Source organism: Tenrec ecaudatus, chromosome 3 (genome assembly GCF_050624435.1).
Source record: "Tenrec ecaudatus isolate mTenEca1 chromosome 3, mTenEca1.hap1, whole genome shotgun sequence".
Taxonomy (NCBI): Eukaryota; Metazoa; Chordata; class Mammalia; order Afrosoricida; family Tenrecidae; genus Tenrec; species Tenrec ecaudatus.
The window spans coordinates 115,840,616-115,858,091 of NC_134532.1; the positions used below are offsets into that span (position 1 = coordinate 115,840,616).

At 39.7% G+C, this 17,476-nt stretch overlaps 1 protein-coding gene across 2 annotated transcripts in view; it reads left to right on the top strand.

Moving 5' to 3' along the window:
* Window positions 1-17,476, top strand: part of PPA2 (inorganic pyrophosphatase 2) — a 134,834-nt gene that overhangs the window by 51,529 nt on the left and 65,829 nt on the right. For both annotated transcript variants that reach the window (XM_075544858.1, XM_075544859.1), the window contains one exon: window positions 1,880-1,966. In XM_075544858.1, the coding sequence (XP_075400973.1) occupies window positions 1,880-1,966 (87 nt within the window). The remainder of the gene's footprint in view (window positions 1-1,879; window positions 1,967-17,476) is intronic.

The window sequence follows — 17,476 nt, forward strand, 5'->3', positions numbered from 1 at the left end:
ATCCTGAAGTGGTTTTCTGGTTCCTTCCCTGCCCAAGTTATACACCTAAAGCTCCACAAGAGGGCGTGTTCAAAGCCGCCTTACACCTCACAAAATGACCTCTCCTGGCTCTTGCTTGAAATAAAGCTAAACTAGAGATTCCCGAGTGTGCACCTCCCAGTGGAGTGGACAAAATGAGGCCAGTGGATGTACGATAGCTACGGCTGAGCTGATAACAGAACTGTTCCTGTCTGTCGTTTATGCTGGTAAAGGAGATCATGAAGACTTGCCCTAAAATTGCCATTATAGAAGCAGTGTGTTGTGATTAGCAATTAGGGTTCCACATTCATTTTTTGTGTGGAGTCTCTGGATAGTTCAAACAGATCCCATTGCCAATTGAAAGGTTAAATGTTTGAATCCACTCAGAGGAGGCTTAGAATTAGGCGCATTGATGTTATGTCTGAAAAACTCATCCATGGAAAACAGTGTGGAGAAGGGTTCTGCTTTGAGACACATGTGTTTGCCCTGAGTCAGTCCACTCAACAGCTATGGTGGATTCATTAGTGTTTGGAGGATTGAAATGTTGTTGGGTTTGGTATGCTGACGTCCAACTCTTCCTTCTTTAGTAAGGGTGGATCCATTTAATCCTGAATATACTGTAACTGGGACCCAAAGGAAAATATTGATGTTTATCTGCGGTGTAACTCTGAGTAAGAGTCCTAGATTACCTATTGAGGAACTGAGCTTGAATAACCCAAAATGCTGGATAAAAATGATAATGTGAATCTTGAGATGAATCTCCATCCCTTAGATTGTAAACCTGAAGAATAAAAGTAATTTTTGATGGACATTGTAAGAAATAAAAAAATAATAATTTATAAATTATCAAGGGTCTATGAGGAAGGAAGGGGAAGGAGGGGGAAAATGAGCTGATACCAAGGGCTCAAGTAGAAAGAAAATGTTTTGAGAATAATGATGGCAACAAATGTACAAATGTGCTTGACAGAATAGATGGATGGATGGATTGTGATAAGAGTTGTATGAGTCCCCCATAAATTGATTTTTAAAAATAATTTTTGGAAATGTCTACAGTCTGTTCAGAATCAGGCAGTTATGCAGGGGTTTTTATGTCTCTTTGTTTTTTCGAAGTAAGTAGTTCCTAAGCAAGATTTAAACTTGTAAGGGATATTGAAACTTGATAACAAATTTATATTAAGCTGTTCTTTTACTTTAAAATGTTTCTGTTTATAGTTTTGTAGCCAACAGTATATGATATTCTCAGTAAATTAAGGAGTGGACATCTTTTTGTGCTTTTGCTAAGGTCTCTAGTTTGAGAGCAAAGGCAGAGGATTTTTTAAATGGGAAAAAATAGGATAAACTTTTTTATACAGTTGTTCTTTAGTTTATGAAGGGAAAAATATGTTTCCTGTTGTAGAAATCATTTAAGGAATAGGAAACTGATTTGTAAACCCAGGACCAGCCCTGCAAACCCCACCCCCTCCCGCCCCCCACCTCCCTCCATTATCACATCAACAGAAGCAGTGAAAGATGGAGGTAATAGCTAAGGCCTGAAGTTGCAACAGAGACAAAGAGACTTCTGAACTCAAAGGGAACCTTAACACTCTGAACCTGAACTTAGACACTGTTTGGATTATGTCTGCAAATACCATTCACTTCCAGATGTGACTGTACAAATGAGAGCAGCGAGGAAATGCTGTTTTCATCATGGCAGTGGTTAAAGGATTTAGTGGCATGCTAGGTTTGCCTCAGTCATTTCTGAGGAGAGCTTTTCTTCTGGTTCACGCTTCCTATAAAACTTCATAATTGTATGAGAAGATGAAGATAATTTATCCTGGGCACTAACCTATGCTTGTGCTTGTTTTTGTTCTGCTTTGTTTAGACGTGGGAAGATCCTCATCATAAAGATAAGAGTACAGGTTGCTGTGGAGACAATGACCCCATTGATGTGTGTGAAATAGGCTCAAAGGTTTGTTGTGTTTACAATGTTAACCCTTACTTGTGTTCTGATTTATTTGTTCTGCAGCTTTTCAGTTCTTTCTGAAGGCACCAGTTCTCCAGCACACAGAACTCTAACCCACTGATCCCTGTGATGTCAATTCTTTCTGATGTCATTACTTCTCCTAAACTGGGCATTAGCAAACTGCAGCACATAGACCAAATCCAGCTGGACACTTTTGTAAATAGAGTTTATTGGAACACAGCTTTGCCCATTCATTTCCATACGTCTCTGGCTGCTTCTGTACCTCAACAGCAGAGTGGAGTCGTCACGGCAGAGACCTTAGAGTCCACAAAGCCGAAAATGTTTGCTATCTGACGGCTTCTAGAACAAGTTTGTAGACTCCTATCTTCATTTCTCTTGCCCCTTATCCAGACAACTGATGTCCTTTTTTTATATTTGCAGCCAGGTTTCCATGTCCTACTGGGGGGAAATTAACTCCGCAATCTCATGAGTGTATGCTACCCACCAATCCTTCTGTGAATCTTAATCTATTGAAGAGACTATTCTTTCCTCTGTTTGGCTTCTATTGCTAGTGTTTTTTGCTCTCTGTCCACATTTAGCCCTTTCTACTTCTTGTTCCCAGCAGAAATTCTTGTCTTTAATTTCATACTGCTAATAGAAAATCAGCAGATAAGGACTCCCTCACCGTACTTCCTTAGAGTGCATCTGCAAACATTGTTTCTTCCTTTTTTCTGTTACTCTGTATTGTCTTCCTTATCTAAGGCCAGGCCTCCCTGCATTCTTGATCATGGCCTTCCTGCCTCCTGAGTGGCAATATTTTTCTTATCACTTCTCTTTCCTGCATTTACCATTTGTCTTTCTTGACTAGCTTCCTCCCATAAATGCCCTCTCTTCTTCACATGAAGACTTATAAAACATTTTCAACACTCATCTCTGCTTTCTACTTCCCACTTAATCTTCAACCAATTGCAAAGTTGTTTCTGTCTTCATTATTTTAATGAACTAGCTCTAATTGAGGTTAGTGGTAATTTTCTTTTTTTTATTCTTTTATTTTTATTATTTTTTTCTTTTTTCTTTTATTTTATTTTTTAAAACAATTTATTAGGGGCTCATACAACTCTTATCACAATCCATACATATACATACATCAATTGTATAAAGCACATCCATACATTCCCTGCCCCAATCATTCTCAAAGCATTTGCTCTCCACTTAAGCCCCTTGCATCAGGTCCTCTTTTTTTTTCCCCTCCCTCCCCGCTACCCCCTCCCTCATGTGCCCTTGGTAATTTATACATTGTTATTTTGTCATATCTTGCCCTATCCGGAGTCTCCCTTCCCCCCTTCTCTGCTGTCCCTCTCCCAGGGAAGAGGTCACATGTGGATCCTTGCAATCAGTTCCCCCTTCTTATAGCCAAATCCAATAGCTTCATCGAGAGGCTTTGCCCACCTTGAACTTACCGTGGTGTTCTATACTGTTCCCACCCTCTTCCTTCTTGGAATGGTCCTTTTGCTTGACTTTTATGAAACCATGTTATCTTGGATTTTCTATCATGCTGGCTCCTTCTCCTTTGTTCCTTATGCTAATTCCTCCTCTCCTGCCCACTCACTCAGTATTGATTAGCTTTCGGCTTGTTCCATTGTCTTTCTCCTTTTCTCCCTCTATAGGGCCTACCTTGGGGAGTCAATCTCTGGAGTTTATGGTTTTGCTCCCAATTTGATATGCTTTGCTCAGATCCATGCACTCAACTGCCTACTTATGGAGGAAATGTTATTTAGCCATTTCAAACTCAGCATATTTAAAACCGAATTTCTTATTTCTCTCTCTCTCTGAATATATTTAGCTCATTGAATAACACAGCTCCTCTTCTCTGAGTTGTTAGGCAAGAAATCCAGGAGTCAGCCTTAATTCTTGGCTTTTCTTCATCCAATAACCATGAAATCATCAATTCTATGTCCTATAAATTTCATTTAAATCCATCTGCTTCTTTCCATTCTTGGAAATACCATGGCTTATGTCAGGCCTACCTTTGAGGACTAAGGGGCAACTGACCCTAGCTGTGGTCTTGTCGCTTCCTCTGCATGTGCAAGTTGGGTGTGAAGAAGGAAGACCGAAGAAGAATTGGTACATTTGAATGGTGGTGCTGGCGAAGAATCGGGAAAGTGACAAACAAACAAACAAACCTCTCTTGGAAGAAGTAGAGCCAGAATGCTCTCTGGGTGTGATGATGGTGAGACTACTCACGTACTTTGGATATGTTATCAGAAGAGACCAGTCCCTGGAAAAAGACATCATGCTGGGTAAGGCAGAAGAACAGCAATAAAGAAGACCCTTTAAGAGCTGGATTGACACAGTGGCTGCAGCTATGGCCTCACACATGAGAACAGTTGTGAGGATGGTACAGGACCAGGCAGGGTTTCATGTCGTGTTGTACGTGGAGGTTCGTTATGAGTTGGCACTGGCTAGGTAGTACCTAACAATAAGAACAGCATTTTTCATTCTTACTATCGCTACCCAAGTCTACTGTAATGTTATTTCTCATTTGAATTATCACTGCAACTAACCAATTTCTCAAGGAGTATTATTTCCGCCTCCCACACTGATGCCAAATTCTTGTCCTGCTTTACAGTTTCGGGACCTGGCTTCTATCCCATTTTCTGACCTCCTCTCTCACAGACTACCTTCCAGTGCTACTCACTCAATCAGTTGTTGTTGTTGGTGGTGGTAGTAGTGTTGTTATTCTTCCTCTACCTCCTCCTCCTCTTCCTCTTCTTCTTCAGTGTTTAATTGGCATATAATTCGCATAACACTTTAATCATTCAATCATGTCAAAAATCTTTCATTTTTATAGTACATATTGCATTGACTGTGGCTATACTTCCAAAAAAATCCCCTGTGTATGTATTATGGAATATTCTTCTACCTTCTCTTTACCTTTCTCCTCACTTCCCCTTGCTCTTCATCAAATTTCAACTAAAATAGTCCTTGCTCTTGAAAGCCTTCCTTGATCCTTTGTAGATTAAGATATGTATATCCATTGTATTAACCATAAGAGGGGACTACCCCCCCCCCAAAAAAAACCCAAAAAAGTTCCGCTGGGCAAAGCTTTCATAGTACACATTTTCTCTACTAAGCAAGCATCTAGCAACTTGCTCTGTTAGTGCACCCAGGGGCATCGCCAACTCCTAATGGCACTTAACTCAGTACCTGGTGCCTCCAGAATAGAGAGAGCCTCCCTTTGCCATTGAAGTGACTGAGCCTCCTGGCTACCTTGTGTGTTACAGAGTAGAACTGGCTCCATAGGGTTTTCCTGGTTATCATCTTTACAGAAGCAGACCTCCATGCCTTTCTTCCATGGCACCACCTTTAGGTTAGTAGTCCAGTGCAGATTTTTTGTGCCACCCTACGACCTTTCCTGACACTTAGCACATTCTTCACTTAAGAAATACCCAATTGAATGCTTGTATTATATTCTTACAGTTTCGATTGACATTTATCCCTCGAAGTTAATATTAGCATGTACAGACTTCTTACACATTATGTAGTAGATAAGCCATTTTAATTTACTTATTCATGCTTGGTGGCTTACTGGTTGCATATTGGGCTGTACACAGAAAGGTCAGCAGTTCCAAACCACCAGTAGCTCTAAATGAGAAAGATGAGGCTTTCTACTGCCATAAACAGTTAGTCGTGGGAAACCACAGGAGCTGGTCTACCTGTCCTCCAGGGTCGCTGTGGTGGTGAAGTTATTTAGCATATTGTTTTGTTCTAATTTATTCTTTTTCTGATTTATTCTACCTCTTTTGAGTCTTCATTCTCTTTTACTTTCTTCTCTTTGCTTTTTCTCCTCTTTTCCTAATCTTCTTGTTTCCTTCTCTCTGTTACCTTTCTCCCCATACTTCCTCCTCCATTATTGCCTTTCTCCCTCCCTCCTTCTACTTCTTTTCTGCAAGTTGGAGATCCTCATTCAAACCTACCTTTCTAGTTTTTACACGTGGAGTCAGAATTCTTGTGTGTCCATATGTGAGAGAAAGAGATTTCCTAATCCTTGCCTCTCCCACAGAAACAGCTATACAGTGAGCTCTTTTTCAAAGTTCAGCTAAAACCAAGGGATTGATTTTGACTCATAGCACCCCTTTACAGGGTTTCCCAGGCTGTATATTCCAAAGCATATACCTTTATGGGAGCAGATAGCCTCTCCTTTCTCCCGAGGGGTGACTAGTGCATTTCAACTACTGACCTTGCAGTTAGCAGTGCAATGCTTTCCAGATTTAAGGAATTTAGTTTTGGACACTTTCTCCCCAGAAGGAGGTGGGGGAAGGGTGTGATGAGCAAACAATGCCATAGACAGGAACAACTGGGGAATTAAAATCAACAACAAGAAGGACATAGAGATCCGGGAGGTGTTGGAGCAACAGAAATCTAGTTGAGAGGAAGTATAAGAGGCGAAAGTGTGGCGAGCATGATGGTGGAGCAGGAGGGAGGTTAAAGGAAACAGGAATGATCTAGAAAGCAAAGCTATGGATAGAGCTATAAGCATAGGTGTGTCCATATGTAAATTCATTTAATTCATAAAAACAGAGGTATTGGCCTATGTACATGTATTTATATGACAGTACACTGAGGTAGTAGAGACTTCGAGCCTCTGCTCATACACTCCTTCAATGTAAGAACACTTGATTCTAACAAATCGCTGAAGACAAAATGGGTGCACAGCAAATGTGAAGAAAGCTGATGGTGCCCGGCTATCAAAAGATCTAGTGTCTGGGGTCTTAAAGGCTTGAAGATAAACAAGTGACCATCTAGCTGAGAAGCAACAAGCCCTCATGGAAGAAGCACAGCCAGCTGGTACGATCATGAGTTGTTGTGAGTACCGGGTAACAGGCATCAAAAGACCCATAACACGTAAACAAATAAAACATATTGTTAAGAATGAGGGAGGTCAGAGCAGAGATGTAAAGCCCATCTGTGGACTCTGGGTCATCCCTCCACAGAGGGGTTGCAGGGAAGGGATGAGTCAGCCAGGGCACAAAAAGGCACTGATGAAACACACAATATTCCTCCGGTTCCTTGAGGATTCCCCATGGCCCACTATCATGACCCCAGTGCTGCCTCTCACTTCAGACTTGACCGGAGCATGTACACAGGTACAGATAAGCGATAAGAGCTCACTATACATGGAATTCAGGAATAGGAATGGGAATAGCGACACCAGAAGGGTAGGGGGAGAGTGGAGAGAGGAGGAGAGCAAAGGGGAATGGATAGCAATGATCGACACATAACCACACCCCCCTCCAGGGGAAAGAGCAACAGAAACTATGGGGAGAAGGTAAACGTGGTCGGTGTGAGATATGAAAATAATCATTTAGAAAGGGGTCACAAGGTTGGGGAGAGGAGCTGATACCAAGGGCTCAATAGAAAGTAAATGTCTAGAGAATAATGGCAACATATGCACAAATATGCTTGATACAATCGATGTGTGGAATGTCTTAAGAGCTGTAAGAGGCCCCAATAAAATGATCTTTTAATTAAAATAAACTTTTTATAAGATGACTGGATCTGAAGGAAAGAATCTTATAACTCCTTTAACAAATATCTCCTGCATTTCAGATGCCACACTAGGTGCTTTAAATAGGCATATTTTTAATGTCTCATTTCATGATGATTAAGAGGTACTAAATTAAATATCATTGCTTTAATGGAAAGATTATATATTAGATTTTTTTTTTAATTCTGAAGAGGTAATCCCTGGGGCCATTCAGTTCATATTAAGTTCATTTAAACCTTCATGCAAGTATTTAGTGTGAATGAGTATACTAAGTGCAGCACTTTATTTTCAACAACCATGTAAAAATTTGTCAGTGAGTATGTAATTAATTAAATTTGAAACTGCAAGAATTCATGTGTGAGTGCATGGTGCTGATCAATTGATTTGACTTAGTAATATTACATTGTTACTGACCAGACAAATGATTCACTCTAAGAAAACTTGATATATAGTTTTAAATAAATCTGCCAAAGCCATTAAATATGCAAAATAAAATTAAAGGCCTTAAATGTAAGTGATTTTTAAAATCATTTTACTGGGGGCTCATATAATGTAATTGATTTTTTTGTATGGTGTATATAATAAAACCATGCTCTTCAAAGTATTTTTGTCTTATATGGAAGAGTTGGGGCATAACCCACTGTGACCAAGTCAAAACTGACTCTTGGAGACCCTAAAACACAAGTAAAACTTCCCTCTTGGGTTTCACGATGACACATTTTTATGGGAAGCAGACATTTTCATCTTTCTCCCACCAAGCACCTGGTGCTGACCTTGCAGTTAACAGCCCAGTAGATGCCCTACTGTGTCACCAAGGCTGTCTAATTATAACAAATATGTTGACTTGTTTTCCATGTAGCTATGTTATCTATCAGTATACGTTGGTTTAACGTAGACCATAATATAAGGTATAGGGAATTTTCTTAATGGAGCAATAGTAGGAAAACCATCTTAGAGTGATGGAGTTATTAGAAGTCGTGTTATTGGTGTCGTTGTTGGATGCCACCGAGTTGGTTCTGACTCATACCAGCCCTGTGCACAACAGAACGCCCTGCACAGTCCTGCACCATTGTTCCTATGTTTGACCCGTTGTTGCAGCCATGGTCTCAGTCCATCTCATGTAGGGCCTTCCTCTTTCTTTCTGCCTCTCTGTTCACCAAGCATGAAGCCCTCCTCTAGGAACTGGTCTCACCTGACAACATATCCAAAGTATTTAAGACAAAGTCTTGCCATCTTTGCCTCTAAGGAGCTTTCTGGCCACACTTCTTCCAAAATAGATTTGTTGTTACTTTCAATATTCTTCACCAGTACCCAAATGCAAATGATTCTTCTGTTTCCTTACTCAGTGTCCAACTTTCATATGGCTTGAATCAGGTGCATCTTACACCTCAAAGTAACATTGTTGCTTTTTAACACTTTAAAGAGATCTTGTGAAGCAGTTTTACCCAGTGAATTGTTTCCTTTGATGTTTTGACTGTTGCTTCCATGATCATTGATCATGGATCCAAGCAAGATGAAATCCTTCCCAAGTTCAGTCTTTTCTCCATTTATCCTGATGTTATCTACTGGTCCAATATTTATTATGTTTTGTTTTCTTTATACTGATTTGTAATCCATACAAAAGGCTATATTGTAGTCCTTGACCATTTCTGGAAGTCATAGAAAAGGAAATAATAATTTTTAGACATTACAATGTAGTGTCAGACTGATCTGTCTTGGAAGAAGTCAAGCCAGAGTGCTCCTTAAAGGCAAGGATGACGAGACTTCGACTTACATGCTTTCGACATGCTGTCAGGAGAGACCGGTCCTGGAGAAGCACAGCATGTTTGGTAAGTGGAGGGCGGTGGACAGAGGAAGCCCCTCAGTGATTTGGATTGATACTGGCTTCCTCAATGAGCTCAGGCGTGGAAGAACTGTGAGGGTGGTGCAGGACCATGCAGTGTTTTTTTCTGTTCATAGATTCACTATGAGTCAGAGCCAATTAATGGCACCTAACAAAACCTAACAAGACACTACAATTGTCAGGAAGTAAACTACGTTCTTCTACCTTCCAACTTCATACACATCTTCAGGTCAACATGGTGTGCCAAAACCAAACTCACTGCCATTGGAGTTGGAAGAAAGGAAGGGCATGTGAGCAAGAATGTGGCTGACTTCTAGTAGCAGAGTGCAGTCCTTCGTAGACATCCAGCAAGATCCTGCCCCTCGTGCTTCTCTTTCCCCAGATCTCAGTTAATGTACTCTTAAGAATGGAGTACCTCCAGTAACCACCCTTCTCAAAATATAGCCCAGCTTGTATGAGTAAGCATTTGTATAAGAAGTTTTGCAAAATCTTTATTTGAAATATGATAGTTTGTATATGTTGCCCGTTCATTGCCAAAAAAAAATGTTAGCCTTGTCTCTGTAATTACTTAACATATCTTCCCTTTGGATTTAGGAATCTAGAATGTAAGGGACCAAGATTTAAACTTGAGGACAAGTACCAAAATTTTGTATTTACAGATTGGTCAGAAACTCAACAGTGAGCAGAGAATGGGGATAGGATGGGCAGAGGCAACATTGCAGGCAATTAGGTCCCAAACTGTAAAAGGAAATGCTTTATACATAATGTCACTTACTGTGAACAGTGTTGCTGTTATAGTTCTCTCACCGATGTGGCTTTCTCTTGTAGCCCTTAAGACTTGTAAAAAAAAAAAAAAACCCTAAGCTGAGTACACAGTCCTTTCTGTGAGCTCATGCCAAAATCCATGAAGAAGGGTCCGTCTCCATTACCGCTTCACAGAACCAGCAGTGCCCTGCAGCTTCAGGGCACCTCCCAGAGAAATCTAGTCAGTGCTGGGGGGGAAGTCATACATAGGAAAGGTAAGAATCTTTTTTCCTGCTCCAATTGAATCAAAGTCTAAGAAATTCAGGGCCTGATGGATTTTGTTTTTAAGGACGTCAAAAACCAGTAGATGATTGCATGTCCTTTAATAAAGCTAGATCAATACAGGAATAACCTGAAATGTCATTTAGAAATCTGGTGGTGTGTCCTTGATCTGTCAGGATACATTTCTTGGAAGATGAATTTGTTCACATCCCACCCTAGATTATATTTACCTAGAATTATATGAGGGGAAGAAATTTGTGGTTTTCTCTAGAGCCTCAATATTGGTAATTTCAGAAAAAGTACTAACTAGTGTATAAAGCACTGTGCTACAGGCTGATTCATGTATTCCTTCTACCAAAAGGAATCAATATTTTGTATTGATATAGTTTTACATAAAATTTGTATTTCGAAGAAGTTAAATAATTTTTCCGAGCACACACGATTTGTAATTTGCAGAGTAGGAGTAGAAAACCAGGTGGTTGATTCTAGGGCCTAAACTTATAGCCCTACACTATTTGACAGGTATATCCTAGCCATTTCCTGTGTAAGACCCGGGTAGCACAGTTGGTTGGTTAAGTGCTGTACTATTGTCACATCAAACCTGCCCACAGTTGCTTCAGAAGACAGGTTTGGTGACTGATGTCTGAAAGGGCATAGTGTTAAGGCCCTTGGAATGGTTCTTTGCACACATGGAGTTGCCACGCGTCAAAATTGACTTGATGTCAGCTAACAATGCGAACAATATCCTTTAAATTTCGTAGGTCTCAGCCTGATTATTTCAACTTTGATTGCTTGAGATAAAGCAATTCTACTTTGATTAAAGTACTCTAGTGAAAGGACCTATTGATGTGCCCCCAAACCAAGCTATTGGTATTGACTTGATTTCAACTCATAGCAACCCAATCGAACAGAGTTCCGCTGCCCTCTAAGCTTCCTAAAGCTGGCAGTCTCTACCCACACAGACTGCTACAGCTTCCTCCTGCGGAGCAGCTGGTGCTTTGAATCGCTATCCTCAAGGTTAGTGGCCGAGCACTAACCATTTAAAAAACAGAGTTCCCTTTATTGAGGTATATTTGATTGCATCACATTTTTATTTAAATCAGGTGTTATTCAATGACTTTTCCGGCAAAAAGCTTTTGTCCTCTTGCTTACATTTAATTATGAGATCGATTTTTAAAATTTTTCTTTAATTGACATTTTCAGGAAGCTATTATTTGATTAATATTTAAATCATAAGCAAAAAAGTCATAGTATGCTTATTCCACCTACTTAAAAAATGAGAGAACTTATTAAGACGAAGTCAACATTAATTAATGATATCTGGGGTTTGTGAATGTGCTGAAGTAGAGATTAGGGAATGAAGATCCTATTATTCTGGTTCTTTTTGAACCATAGTATATAATATAAACAACTACTATCATAAAAATTGTCTTGTTTTAATTAATGTTCTCTATTATTACTTCTCTGGGATATAATATTCATTGCAATGGCTATACAGAACCCACAGACAATATTCATGATGAACGGGTTTATTAAAGAAGTTAATAAGTTGGGGTAACAGTGAGAAATGCTCAGGGTTGAGTTGTATATCAGAATATGTTACAAAGTTCTTTCAGGTCTGCTAATAAATACCTAAAGGGGCATACCACTCTGCTGGAAGCCTCCACCCAAAGGTATCCAGCTCAAGGTCCCTGGCTCAGGAAACACAATTCCCTGAATTAAATGTCCATAAGCACCCCATTCCTCAAGCCAGCCTCCTGCACAAGCACTCAGGTTTACTTGCTCGTACTTGGGAAGAGCTCCACTCTTTTCCAAGTTCTAGCTCCAGGTTCTGCTGCTCCCCAATGTGATTGCTGTCTTCTGGGCCCACATTAAGTAACTCATTGCCTCTGAAAAAATAATTTAGGTTTAACTTTTAATTAAAAGGTTATATGTCTATTTTTTTTCTTAGCTGTGACTAGATGTTGTTTTATCCAGGAAATAACAGATTTAGCCACATTGTTTTATATATCAATAGTATATTCCTGTTTTGTTGTAGAGTAGTATTCCACTGTGTGGCCATACACTCTCTTTATTTATTTATCTGCTGACTATGTCGAGCTTTTCACTATTGCAAATCTATGAGGTTTTAAAACATAAATTAAATTCTCTTAATAATGGGTCCTTGTGACATTTTGGTATGTCGGGTCTCACAGCTAGTTTTATTTCTACCATAGTCATCTTTTAAACACATCATTTAGGTCCGTATATACGTGTATTTTAGAAATCTATCTTTTTTAGCTTGCTCTCATAATACATTTTTAAGTAAAAGGGATACATTAGGATGTCAAATGCTGTTAGGAAGTAATTTTGAACTTAGAATATTTTTACTAGTGTTATAAGTCAGTTGTTTCTTAGTATCCTTCTTTAAGTTAGTTAATAATCAACATCTCTTTTAACTCTAATAGCACAATAAGCCTTGTCTTTATAAATCTATTTGAGGAAATGGTATGGGTGGGGGGTCACATCTGGTTTCCTTTGCTCCCAAGGCCAGTTGCCAGAGGCAGAGGTCAGACATCCAGATCTGACACCAGCCGTCCCTCCCAGGGCACTCGACTTCTCTACCCAGGTTCCGAAATGCACTGGAATAGCTACCCAGCACTCAGAGACGATGCTCGGCATTCTGGGAAACTCACTGGAATAGCTACCCAGCACTCAGAGACGACGCTCGGCATTCTGGGAAACTCACTGGAATAGCTACCCAGCATTCAGAGACAATGCTTGGCATTCTGGAGAGTAGTAGGAAAACTAACAAGGTGCAACTCACATGAGCAATGCTCGGGCTTCAGTTGTTCAGTCAGGACAGTTTCTTCTCTGCTGTGACTGCAGGAAGGCCTCTCTCTGGGCCCTCAGCCTCTTGGCTTGGCCTCTACCCTGCACGGGCAATGTTACAAAATTCTTTTAGGGCTGACAGTGAATCTCCCAAAGGCAAGTCACTCCTCCGTAAGCCTCAACCTGGACACACTCAGCTCCAGCTCTGTGGTCAGCAGACTCAGCTCCCTCAATGAAGTGTCCAGAGACACGCCATTTCACGAGCCAGTTCCCTGCCCCAAAGCACTCAGCTTTAGTTGCTCTGTGGGCTGGGAACATCGCCGATATGGTTCCCAATTCCACTTCTGGTGCTGCTTCTCTGCTGCTGCTCCAGTGCCAACACTGTCTGATGAGTCGAGGTGGTTCAATGCTCAGGGATCTCAAGGATCCAAAAGCCACATTCCACCTTCATTCTTCTCACCTGCTGAGAGTAGGAACCCCTTTCTGCTTCTGAGATGGCTCATTTTATACCCAGCAGGCTAGCAATCACAATGAACCCTGTTGACAATCACCGCTGAATCATATCCTCCAAGCAGCATCTGCCCCCACCTTCTTCCACAGACTGTCCAGAAAATGAAGGTGGTTTGGTGGGAGTCACAAAGGCAAAGGCTAGAAGGGCCACGTTAAATAATGTCATCCATTACAATTCTGTTGTGTTTTTGTTCTTTCCTGCCTTAGGTGTGTATGTTTCCTGTATAAGACTAGATCTTTCAGATCTGAGATTCTTCTTTTAATGCATGCTGTGCCTAATATAATGCTGGATGCTTACTAGAACCTAAACACGACCGTCTGGTTAATATAATGTGTATATTCCATAAAAGTGAGATTTCAGTTTAGTTTATACTGTCCACAGTAATCTGTCCTATAAACACTAGCACTTCATATACATTTATGCTGATATTAGAGTCATTTTAAGGACTTCTTTGGACTTTATGGTTTAAAATCCAAGAGTTTTTCTATAAAATAAATAATTTCAAGACATGGAGTTGATATCTTTTGCATATTTTGCTTTTCAAATATAAAGCTGCATTTTGAACCTTGAAGAAATGTAATTTGAAATGTGTTCTGACCTCAGTTGGTATGGAAATTCTGTAGCCAACTGAGCTTTTAAAAATGCAGGGATATAGAAAGAATGCTTGCATATAAACTTGGCATTGGCAGCATGCACCTCTGAAATAGCTTTCTGTTCTGTTGTTGCACAGAAAATATCTTCTTTAACATCTTGCTATTTCTGGGTTTCTCTTAAAATCTTTATAAAGCACTTTGTTACTTGTTTTGTCTATCCATTTAACAGTAATTATTCTTCTAGTGTCTTTTTAAAAGCTCTAAAATAAACTTGGTCATGATGTGCTTCTTCTGTTTGTTTATTTTTCCCCAGAATTTGATTTTGCATCATTTTGTAACAATTCTTTTTTAAACCCTTTTTTATTTCCTTCACCGTTATTGTTGTATAATACCAATATCACCTTGTGAATACACAAAAAAAACCTTATGGAAGATAACTCTGTTGCACATAAAATACAGAATGGATATATATATATATATATATATATATATATATATATATATATATATATATATATTTATTCATTCTTAAAAAAAAACCTATGTTGTTCTCCATGTTGGCCTGTACTTCCCCAAACATAACGTTATCACAAACTTTTACAGCTACTTTCATGATAGATTTTGGTATGAAGTCTTCTCCTTTTAAGAACTGAGATATACTTCAAAAACAAACCCAAAACCCCCAACAAACCCACTGCTGTTAGGTTGACCCTGACTCAGAGCGACCCTACAGGCCAGGGTGGAACTTCCCAGTGAGTTTGCAAGCCTGTGACTCTTTAAGGGAGCAGAAGGCCCTGTCTCTCTCCTGTGGAGCAGCTGGTGGTTTCAAACTGCTGACCTTGGAGTTCACAGGCCAATATGTAACCACTCTCCTGAGATACAGTTCACATCCAACAAACCTCACCCTTTTAAGAGATATGATTAGTTTAATCATAAAGCTGCACAACTATCACCACTACTTAATTGTGCCTTTTTGGTTTATTTTTTTCTGCCATGGCTAGACTATTTACATATAATCAGCAAATTACTAAACACAAATTGACCTCTATTTCTTATTTTTTACACCTATTCTTTTTCTTTTCCTGGCCTGTCCTCCAAGTTGTTTAAATTTATTAGTTCTTAGTTTTACATTCTCTGTGGCTGATAAAGAATCCTTGGTGGCACATCAGTGAAGCACTGGGCTGCTAACCTGAAGATTGGGGTTTTAACCTGTCAGCCGTTTGTAGAAGAAAGAGGAGGCAGTCTGCTTCCAGAAAGATCCAGACTCTCAGAAACACTCGAGAGTAGTTCTCAAATTTACAGGACTACTGTGAGCTGTAATCAGTGCAAAAGGCAGTGAGTCTGGTGGGTTAGCTTCTTAGCTATACCGGACTTTTATTTATTTTTTTTTGAGTGCTTCATCTGGAGCAGCAAGAGCAGTCAGTAGACTATTTTTCTGGGAGGAACTGGATAGGATAGTAAATATTTGAAACTTTGTAGATCAAAAGCCCTGATCGAAGAAGATATATTATAGGTACATGGATCATAAGAAGAGAGAATCAAAATTTCAAACTGACAAAGTGCAATAATAATAACTGTATGTGATTTTTTTTTGGTAATACTTTGTTAGAGTTTAAGTTCTGAGCACCCCAGTGTGCAAAAGGCAGGGACAGGCCAGAATCCATTTGCAGGGCCCCCACATGGATTCAGCCTCCATTGAGTTCCTCTGAACATAAACCAAGGCGGTAGATAATTATGCCCGCAGGCAGAGTGCCTTGTAGAGTACATTACGTGTGCCCCTCTCTAGGCAGCCCAGGGGCTTGCCTGGTTGTGCCCTTGATAGAGGTCTAGTGAGTCATGGCCAAGAGCCCGGCTCTGTCAGTCCTGCCCTTACTGTGTTGGTCAGAAGACCCTGGAGCTTTTCTCTCACAAGGTAGGAGTCCCAACCATAGTCCTGACCCTGCTTCTGTAGTCCATCTGAGTCTCTGGTGTACGGCTCTGCCATCATCATGACTTTGTGACAGTTCCTTTGTCCCATGCCTCTTTAACACACATCTCAACTGCGAATCCTTGGGCACCATTTTGACCTTCAGCTAATGGCCCCCCTCATCCAGATGATATGTCTGTGTCTTTCTCTCTGTTAAAGCTTAATAAATGGTCTCCTTAAATTATATTTGAGATTGGGGTCTATTTTGTACCCTAAAAATTATATATCCACTAATACAAATAATAGAAATATAAATAATAGAATTTGAGATAAGGATTTTTAATTGGGATTCAGGTTAGTGTACCTATTCTCAAAATTGGTTTCAAATGTTCATCTGTTACTGCTGATTTGTAATGAGATTTAAAAACACATTTTATCCTTGGAAAATGTGTTTTCACAGAGATAGGTACAGCCATGTACTAATAAGAAACCCCCAGCACATGATTTCAATTTTAAGCATATTTATCAGTTAAGCCAATTATAGTTGTCTCAGATTTTTCTGTTGATAGTTACCTGTTAGCATGCCATTGCATTGCAGGTTAAATGCTTCCTATTGAAGGCCAGGTGATTGCTCATCAATTGCATAGTACAGTGGATTGTGAAATGGGGGAGTTTGCACTTGTGTGGAGGTCTGAAAAACACTACTGGAACTGTAGTTTTAACTCAGAAGACGAACAAATCTGTAGTTTGAATGGAAATGCAGGTCTCACCTCTTCTTTTAACTTTTAACAGCACAGAAAGGGTGCAAAGCAGCTTGGTATTGCTTGTGTGTCAAGTGTTACGTATTTAAAGCATGGTGCATCCATAACAGAAGCTCTCTTTTACCATGAAATTTTAGGTAGATTTTATTAAGAAACATAAAATGTTCAGGGGAAAAAAATACAACTTCCAGAGAAATCCAATGTTTGCTAATAGTGGTTAAGGTGGTTTGGTTGTCCTCATCCTGAAAATTTTCAGGTTTTTCCTGGGGCACAAAACAATTGCAGTTCATGCCTTATCATCACTAACCCATCCAGTTACTCTGTAGTCTACAAGTTAAATAGTCAAAACTTCAAAAAGGGACTATAGGTACGTCCCAAAGAGTGAGTGAAGTTCTTTTAAAACACTGTTACACATGATAAATGTAAATATTTTCCACAAAATAATTGCAGGTGCACAATCCAATAAAATCAGAATACTAGTGAATTGTAATTAATTAATATGATCCTTCTAGCCATA